Raw genomic sequence first — 9,898 nt, 5'->3', positions numbered from 1 at the left:
AGAAGTTCCCCCGCTGTTTTTTCAAAAATATTCCTATTTTACAATTAGTCGTCTTTGTTTTGTCCTCTGACAGTCCTCTGCATACACAGTAAGACATTTTAAACAGAGTGATACATTCGATAAATAATGAATTAAGTCAAAAGAATAACTATACAACTCTACTATATAATGTTTGTAAATATAATATTGTACATTCGGATTTGAATTAGTAGGCGGAGAAATGCAAAACATTGTACTGTATTCCTTTTGCTATAACCAACTGTAGTGAACAATATCGACAGTAGACGACGTCCGGTCAAACTTACCATTGCGCGCACACACACACACACACACACACACACACACACACACATACATATATACACACACACATTTACACGCACATATACACACACACACACACACACACACACACACACACACACACACACACACACATATATACACACACACACACACACACACACACACACACACACACACACACACACACACATTACTGTATTCAGACATTTTCAATCCAGATGATGGTTAGGTTTTGGATTATAAACGAATTGGGTTACCAAATAAGATTAGATTGATAAGGAGCATCTCTTAATGACCATTTACTTTTAGTTCATATTGCAAAATGCTAATTGATAATTGATATCCCAATACAATGCAAGTGATAGCCATGAAGAACACAGACTTTGTATGCAGTTTCTTTACTATGGTCTGGGCTATGCATATGAAAAATAATAGATCTGACATAACTGCCTAACAATAGAAAGCTTTCTGATTAGTGCAATTGACTTGGCACAATAGGCCTCTCTTGAAATCACTTTCACTCCTGCAGATTATATCACACAGCTTGAAAATGGAAAGATGGCTTCTTACTGTTACAATACAGAATGGTTATAATGGTAAAGCCCTTTTTATCAAAATTGTAGAAGAATGTTTGAAATTTCACCTATGAAAAGTATGCTCGGGGTTGAAAATCACTGAGCCCCTTAAACTTCACTAAAGTAATTCAACTTTTCCATATTCTCAGGCAACAGTAAATCCCGGAAAGTATTCAGACCCCTTGACTTTTTCCACATTTTGTTACGTTACGGCCTTGTTCTAAAATTGATTAAATAAATACAAATTCCCAACAATTTACACACAATACCCCATAATGACGAAGCAAAAACATTTGTACATTTTTTTTTAGCAAATGTATGAAATATTTAAACAGAAATACCTTTTTTTTTACATAAGTATTCAGACCCTTTGCTATGAGACTCGAAATTGAGCTCAGGTGCATCCTGTTTCCATTGATCCTCCTTGAGATGTTTCTACAAGTTGATTGGATTCTACAATTTGGAAAGGCACACACCTGTCTATATAAGGTTGACGATGCATGTCACTGTTGACAATGCATGTCTGAACAAAAACCAAGCCATGAGGTCGAAGGAATTGTCCGTAGAACTCAGAGACAGGATTGTGTCGAGGCACAGATCTGGGGAAGGGTACCAAAACATTTCTACAACATTGAAGGTCCAAGAACACAGTGGTCTCCATCATTCTTAAATGGAAGAAGTTTAGAACCACCAAGGCTCTTCCTAGAACTGGCCACCCGGCCAACTGAGCAATCAGGGGAGAAGGGCCTTGGTCAGGGAGGTGACCAAGAACCCGATGGTTACTCTGACAGAGCTCAAGAGTTCCTCTGTGGAGATGGGAGAACCTTCCAGAAGGACAACCATCTCTGCAGCACTCCACCAATCAGGCCTTCATGGTAGAGTGGCCAGACGGAAGCCACTCCTCAGTAAAAGGAACATGACAGCCCGTTTGGAGTTTGCCAAAAGGCACCTAAAGACTCTCAGACCATAAGAAACCAGATTCTCTGGTCTGATGAAACCAAGATTGAACTCTTTGGCCTGAATGCCAAGCATCACAACTGGAGGAAACCAGGCACCATCCCTACGGCGAAGCATGGTGGTGGCAGCATTCTGCTATGGGGATGTTTTGCAGTGGAAGGGACTGGGAAACTTGTCAGGATTGAGGTAAAGATAAATGGAGCAAAGTACAATGGGATCCTTAATGCAAACCTGCTCCAGAGTGCTCAGGACCTCAGACTGATGCGAAGGTTTACCTTCCAACAGGACAACGACCCTACGCACACAGCCAAGACAACGCAGGAGTGACTTTGGGACAAGTCTCTGAATGTCCTTGAGAGCCCGGACTTGAACCCAATCGAACATCACTGGAGAGACCTGAAAATAGCTGTGCAGCAATGCTCCCCATCCAACCTGACAGATCTTGAGAGGATATGCAGAGATTAATGGGAGAAACTCCCCAAATATGTTGTAGCATCACACCCAAGAAGACTCAATGCTGTAATCGCTGCCAAAGGTGCTTCAACAAAGTACAGAGTAAAGAGTCTGAATACTTATGTAAATGTAATATTTCAGTTTTTTATTTGTAATACATTTGCAAAAAGTTCCCGAAAACCCATTTTTGCTTTGTCATTATGGGGTATTGTGTGTAGACTGAGGGACTATTTAATACATTTTAGAATAAGGCTGTAACGTAACATGTGGAAAAAGTCAAGGGGGCTGAATGCATTCCCAAAGGCACTGTATAGTCTGGATTTCTCCAATCATGCAAAACCGTTCATCAGGACGACACCCTTTCAGTTACACAATAAAACACTCACAGTAAACACAGGTCTTCGCTGGCTCATCTTCTTCCTCCCGCTCCCAGCCAGCGGCAAACAGAGTTGGGGCTGGGTCGTCATGAGACGAGGCGAGCTGAAGCAGCATGGACCAGGAAGTAGGAAGTAACCCCCATTCCCATAGTCTTCCCATCGCTCCAGGGTAAGGTTTCTCTGAGGTACAGATCTGGGATCAGCTTCACCACCCCCAATCCTATCTGTAACCATTAGTGGCCAAAAAAATACCCAGTATCAGCGTCTAGAAGCAACTTCACCTTACTCCCTTCCCAACCCAATGGTCCCTATCAGAACAGATCCTAGCAAAGTCCAACCTGAACAAATATCCAATCAGAGGGGGTGTCGGTGTGGTTAAGATCCATAGACGTAAATGACAGCAATGCTTAGGTACAGGATTGCCATAGCACAGTCCTTTACCTGACTTCCACCCCTTCCCAATACCCGTCATTCCTGACCGTAAGTTCCCCTACTTCCCCTTGCCTGGACACTGCCCCAGCCTCAGCCACAGAACTCCTAGCCTCTACCCCAGGATGTCCAGATAGATAGGGGGGCTCTTAACCAGAGCCAAGAGGCGGCTGTGGATGTCCTTGATGACCAGTCTCTGCTGGGGCTCCCTCTGCCAGCAGCCCTGCATCAGGCAGTGTACCTCCTTGGGGCAAGTGCGTGGTCTCTCCAGCTCCCGGCCCTGTGTAATGCACTCGATAGCCTGTGGGGGAGCAAATAGAGGCATAGGGAGGGGGTTAGAATTAGAAGGTCTGCTAGCTCCAGTAACTCTAGGTTTTTGCTTTGTCTCTTTATCTGGGGCTATTACCTCAGGGTTTGAATGTTTTCATGTTCGTCACTTTTCATTAATTTGACCAGACAAGCTCAAGCTACCCTGGAGAGCTTAAGGTGAAGACACTTAGATAAGAACAATAAGTGGAGTTGTCAAGATGAGTCGACAACTTCTGTACAATTCTGGAGAACATTCTGTGAGAACCAAATATGTTGCCTCTAATAAACTGGTGATCTTGCAAAACAATGGAACAGTATTCATCAGAAATGGTCAAATTCACACATTCTTACACTTGGCATGGCTCGATGCATTTATCACTGTCAAGGACTGAATTCCGCTATGTCGATTCACATTCAAGGACTGCCCTTGGCCCCACATCACATAAAGAGCCAGCGACTTAACCCTTTTAAAGAGTTCAATATTCCTGACCTAATCCAATGAACTGAAGAGACCTGTCAGCACGGAACCTCATCATACCATAATACCCAACTAGCACATTTGGTTCCTTGGAAGTTGTGGGAATGTGCATTTTTGGTTTCCCATTGTTTCTGGGAATGAAGCCATACATTTCCTGACCAGTAACGCGGAATGTATTTCAAACATTCTGAGATTTGAAGTGATAATTTTTCCTGTTCTGGGAATGTTCATTTTTAGGTTCTGAGAACATTATACTATAGTTCCCTGAAAGTTTACTCTGAGGTTTTATTAACATTCTGAGAATGGAAATGATAGGTTATTTGAAGGTAATTAAATAACGTTCCGAGTTTCAATAAGACTGCTAGCTTAGAATCATTGTTTTGAACTCCAAGCACAGATAGGACACATGGAAATGAATTTGCTTAGGCACTAATCATGTAAACATATTTATTTTTTATTGTGGCACAGCGTCAGTGAGATTCAAACCTATGATCTTCTGTTCTTCAAAAAAAGTCCACTGCACTACCAGGATGGAGCTTGCATGCCATGTTTTTTTACTTATACAAAGCTATTCATTTTTGTAATTTCGGTCTATCTTTTAGGAAACGTTCTGTTAAAGTAATGAAACACCAAGAAAATAATGTTTTTTGTCAAGTTTCTTAAATGTGCTGAAAATGTTTCCAAGCAACTATCCTGCACCATTCCCAGAAAGTTGTGGGAAGGTTGTATGCATAATAACCATAGGACAACCACACTCTCACCGAGCTCTAAGAAACATAAGGTTCTCAGAACCTTATGTGAACAAAAATGTATAGTGACTTTCCAAGATGGCCGCCCGTCTCCTTATCTCAGACCTACAGTGGATGGAGTGTTTGGGATGATTTATCCCTGCCTACCCTAATTAGACGACATAATAATTACACACGTCCATCATTGGCCGGGAAGGATTAAGTTAACAAGGTTAAACGTCATTGGCCCTGGGCAAAGATGAGAGCCAATGAGATTAGAATTGAGTGGAAGGGAAAAGTGATCTACCCTCCACTTGAAAGGAAGAGAGTTATAGTCCGTAATGGTGCAGTTGCGGTCAGGACAGAGTCCACTTCTTGGGATGCAACCGAAAAGGGTTGGACTGGGTCCACCATGATTACTATGAAGTCATTGATTGACTGTATAGCAGACGGGAAATCCTAGTGCTCTAGTCTCCCTCTATGATCAAACACCCTCTATCCACTGGCTGAATGATGATGTGGTACAGTATTTACACTTTGCCTGGACACTGTTCCATTACTCAACACAACTAGACAGCAGAGTTATATCTACTTAATTATTACTATGAATTTAGAAGGTTTTTATCACCAATACAAAGATGCCACGAGAAAAAGATAGGTGCTTATATTTGTCCTATTTCACGTGTGAATTGGAAATGTGTTTTTGCATATCCCACTCTCCCTGAGACACCATCAGAGAATAGGGTCACAGCCAGGATCTGCCACTATGAACAACACCTGGAGAAATGAGCGTTGCTCAGCGGCATATCAACAGATTCTTCACCTTGTCAGCTCAGGGATTCAAACGAGCACTCTTTCAGGAAAAGGGGAATACCTAGTCAGTTGTACAAATGAATGCATCTTCCGCATTTAACCCAACCCCTCTGAATCAGAGAGGTGCGGGGGGCTGCCATAATCGACATCCACAGCACCCAGGGAATTGTGGGTTAACTGCCTTGCCCTGTGGCAGAACAACATATTTTTACCTTGTCAGCTCAGGGATTTAATCCAGCAACCTTTTGGTTACTGGCCCAACACTCTAACCACTAGGCTACCTGGCCCAATGCTCTAACCACTAGGCAATCTGCCAACCCCATGTTGCTTCCTACCCAGTGCCCAGTTCCGTACCTCGCTGTTTGAGAGCTGGTACCAGGGCTGTTTCCCATAGGTGAAGATCTCCCAGAGGACCACTCCAAAGCTCCAGATATCACTCTCCGTGGTGAACTTCCTGTACATGATGCTTTCCGGGGGCATCCAGCGAATAGGAAGCATCGTACGCCCACCCACCTGACAGGAGTGAGGTCAATGGTCATTCAATTGTACATTTATAGAATTCTAATTAATATGACAATAAGTATGATCCTCAGATGTACCATGCTACTTCATATGCGATAAGCCTATACATTGAAAATATCAATATGTATTTTTTGTACATAGAATTGGATATACTATTTTGTGAAATGTTACATGACAATGAAATGTTAGATGACAAATCCCCACCCTAAAAAAGTATTTCACTACTTCCACCTTTACCCTGTAGTAGTCTGTGCTGTAGATGTCCCGGGACATGCCAAAGTCTCCTATCTTGACCATCAGACCCTCTCCCATATCTCCCACCAGGCAGTTTCGTGTGGCCAGGTCCCGGTGCACAAAGTGAAGGGAGGCCAGGTAGACCATGCCTGAGGCGATCTGGGCGGCGATGTTCAGCATCTGGGGAAGAGTGAGCTGGCCCAGCGGGGGCATCTTCACCTCCTCCAGGATATGGGCGTCTGGACCGTGCGCCCTGGTGGACAGGAGGAGGAGAGGTCACGACCTTTAGAGTTTTACAGGCTTTTGGGTGAACGGCATGAGACATACTTTGGCTGACGTCAATAAGGACCCTTATTCACAGAGTCTCAGAGTAGTGTTAATATAGGATCATATAGCCTTTTTGATCATAATGAATATATGGACCTGGAGACCTGATCCTGGATCAGCGCTCCTACTCTGAGACACTTTGTGATATGGGCCCAGTTCTACCAGATAAATTTAAGCTTCGGATTGGTCCTTCGACGCATGAACTTTTGCACCAACCTAGCGATGCAATATCAACATACAGTAACCTGATGGATGATTACTGCATGCAATCTGCAGATGGAACATGTTGGACATACAGTCGGGAGAACAAGTATTTGATACACTGCCGATTTTGCAGGTTTTCCTACTTACAAAGCATGTAGAGGTCTGTAATTTTTATCATAGGTACACTTCAACTGTGAGAGACGGAATCTAAAACAAAAATCCAGAAAATCACATTGTATGATTTTTCAGTAGAAAATCATAGGAAATATCATTCTTTGGGGATGGTTTTCTGCAAAGGGGTCAGGACGACTGCACCGTATTGAGGGAAGGATGGATGGGGCCATGTATCGCGAGATCTTGGCCAACAACCTCCTTCCCTCAGTAAGAGCATTGAAGATGGGTCGTGGCTGGGTCTTCCAGCATGACAACGACCTGAAACACACAGCCAGGGCAACTAAGGAGTGGCTCCGCAAAAAGCATCTCAAGGTCCTGGAGTGGCCTAGCCAGTCTCCAGACCTGAACCCAATAGAAAATCTTTGGAGGGAGCTGAAAGTCCGTATTGCCCAGCGACAGCCTCGAAACCTGAAGGATCTGAAGAAGGTCTGTATGGAGGAGTGGGCCAAAATCCCTGCTGCAGTGTGAGCAAGAACTACAGGAAACGTATGATCTCTGTAATTGCAAACAAAGATTTATGTACCAAATATTAAGTTCTGCTTTTCTGATTTATCAAATACTTATGTCATGCAATAAAATGCAAATTAATTACTTAAAAATCATACAATGTGATTTTTGGGATTTTTGTTTTAGATTCCGTCTCTCACAGGTAATGTACCTATGATAAAAGTTACAGACCTCTACATGCTTTGTAAGTAGGAAAACCTGCAAAATCGGCAGTGTATCAAATACTTGTTCTTCCCACTGTATATGAGATCCTTTAAGTGTAATAGAGGCCGTCAGCTAGAGACCAAGCCATACCAAAACAACTTAACAAGATGGTTAATAGGAAACATAAGGCTTGTTATATGCCTTGCATTCATTTCGAATAATTTGATTAGCCTTATTCTAGCTGTATTCTTCAAACGTTCCACAGTTTCTCTCAATATCACATCCACCCCACCCACTCTGACTTGTAGCTCACTCCCAATAAGCTCCTCGATGTGTCCATCAATCCTAATAGAAATGTGTCACATGCAGGAAGTTATCTATTCTTTCACTATTAGTTTAACAGGCAGGTGGTAGGGTAGACGAGCAGCTGCCTCATAAGCCAAGAGACACACATCCATTCTGTCTGCTTGGAAATGCGATTTCCATCTATCCATGAATATGGATAGTGTGGGCTGTGTCTGTGTGCGCATCGAGTCTCCATTCCCAGTCTGGCCCCACTGGACACCTGGCAGTGGCAGACATACACTGTCTATGTCTGTTCCAATGGTGTCTCAGAGTATGTCCCAGGTGCAGCATGAGCGGTCATCTACAGTATCAACATGATGCTCTATCTGAGTGCTCAGTGAACATCTCTCCCGCATCCATGTCGGCGCAGACTTGCCTTTAGAACTTCAGAGTGTCGACAGGCTACGATAGGTTCTGCGGTCGACGTGGACATCGTCAATTATATGGTATCCAAAATGCATCTAAGATCACATATTCAGTCGTCCCAGATCACAGAAATGATTTGGCACTCCCACAACTAAGTGTCCTTAACCACTGCAACACACTATTGGTCCATGTGGTCCACCCCAAGTGGGTTGTTGTCTTGGGAACACAACACTGCAGAGCGGTGAGGACGATGGTGTCTACAAGTGTGGCTTGGCATAGAGACAGTTGTATTTGTGTGGCTCGTCAAGATAAATTAAGTGGCTTTGCTGAAGAGCAGTGGACACAACTACGCAGTGATGTCAGAACAAAACCCTCAGCTTCTAAATGTAGTTACCATGCTGAAGCTAAGGAATAAAGGCTAACAGGGGAAGGTAGGCATGGAGGTTATCCCTGTGGGGATTTAAGTAGGAGGTTGTGTTTCTTTTCCATACCTGAGGAAGCGGTTGAGGTCTCCATGTCTCATGTATTCAAACACCATCGCCAGTGGCTCGCCGTCTGTACACACTCCATAGAAGCGAACGATGTTCTGGTGCTGGAGCACTGTGAGCAGCTCAGCCTCTCTCTGGAAGTCCTGCCGGGTCGACTCGTTGGCATCCTTCAGAGTCTGACCACAGAGAAACACAGTCATGGGAGGATATGGCATCGTCATGTTTAGGAGGTCTAAACTTAACGTAATGCACCCTCTGAAAGTGTGGAAATGGATGGCCGTCTCATGCATACCTTGATGGCCACCAGCATTTTGTCACTGTCCGGACTGAGGTTGGCACACTCTGCCAGGTAGACTTTGCCAAACGCCCCCTCACCCAGTTCCCACTTCAGAACTATGTCCTGTCTTTTGATGTGCTGCACACCTGTACACACAGAGAAAGGCTTTCAACATTGGGCCTTGTAAAACAGTGTAGGATTAACAACTTTATCTATGGGAAAACATGGTAGACACAGCATATTAAATGCAATCATAATGAAGTTAGCACACATCCACTCCCTAGTTGTATTCCGATTACACTCACACATGTCTTTGTCTTTGAAAATGCCACAGAAGTACTGGGGGTTCTCCACAAAGCTGGACATCCCAGAGTCATCAGAGGAAGGAGGGCTCGCCCCTAAGTTCATGAAACGCAGTGAAACAGCAAGATCATCCTCTGTTCCCAAGACAGATGAACCTAGAGAGAGAGAGAGAGAGAGAGAGAGAGAGAGAGAGAGAGAGACGTGAATGTGGTACAACCATTTATTTTTCAGCAATTTATGGATGCATTGTTCAGCAACAAAGAAAATGTTGGAAAATGGACGTCAGAACAGTAAGCAACTACTGTATTTTCTGCAGACAGTATTAACAATTGCAAAACTCACTCAACGAGAAAACCACAGAACCCCCAGAGCCCTTGATAGAAATTGGTGGAGGGGAAACGAGTTGGCCAGTAGGGGGGCCCACTTAGGCAATCAGGTCCACTTAGGCACTTTCTGGGGGGGGGTCCAAGAGGACCTATCATGCCTAGCTGGCCTCCATCAGTCTTCTTTAATGGCCAACGCTGCAGCTAGGGGCTCCTGACACCGTTCACTGCTGTAATTAAGGCACTCTAACCGAGCTGT

The 9,898-nt window shown here is 43.9% G+C and overlaps 1 protein-coding gene across 1 annotated transcript in view; it reads right to left on the bottom strand.

Moving 5' to 3' along the window:
• Positions 1–2,417: 2,417 nt before the first annotated feature.
• LOC139405885 (high affinity nerve growth factor receptor-like) overlaps positions 2,418–9,898 on the bottom strand; it is a 28,814-nt gene continuing 21,333 nt past the window's right edge. The window contains exons 12-17 of the mRNA XM_071148325.1: positions 9,319–9,471; positions 9,029–9,159; positions 8,740–8,912; positions 6,179–6,434; positions 5,780–5,938; positions 2,418–3,398 (exon numbers count right to left, since the gene is read on the bottom strand). Coding sequence (XP_071004426.1) covers positions 3,213–3,398; positions 5,780–5,938; positions 6,179–6,434; positions 8,740–8,912; positions 9,029–9,159; positions 9,319–9,471 — 1,058 coding nt within the window. The 3' untranslated portion in view covers positions 2,418–3,212. The remainder of the gene's footprint in view (positions 3,399–5,779; positions 5,939–6,178; positions 6,435–8,739; positions 8,913–9,028; positions 9,160–9,318; positions 9,472–9,898) is intronic.

This window comes from Oncorhynchus clarkii, chromosome 3, assembly GCF_045791955.1.
Source record: "Oncorhynchus clarkii lewisi isolate Uvic-CL-2024 chromosome 3, UVic_Ocla_1.0, whole genome shotgun sequence".
Classification (NCBI taxonomy): domain Eukaryota; kingdom Metazoa; phylum Chordata; class Actinopteri; order Salmoniformes; family Salmonidae; genus Oncorhynchus; species Oncorhynchus clarkii.
The sequence above is the reverse complement of the archived record's forward strand: the minus strand, read 5'-3'. Positions and strand labels throughout refer to the sequence as shown.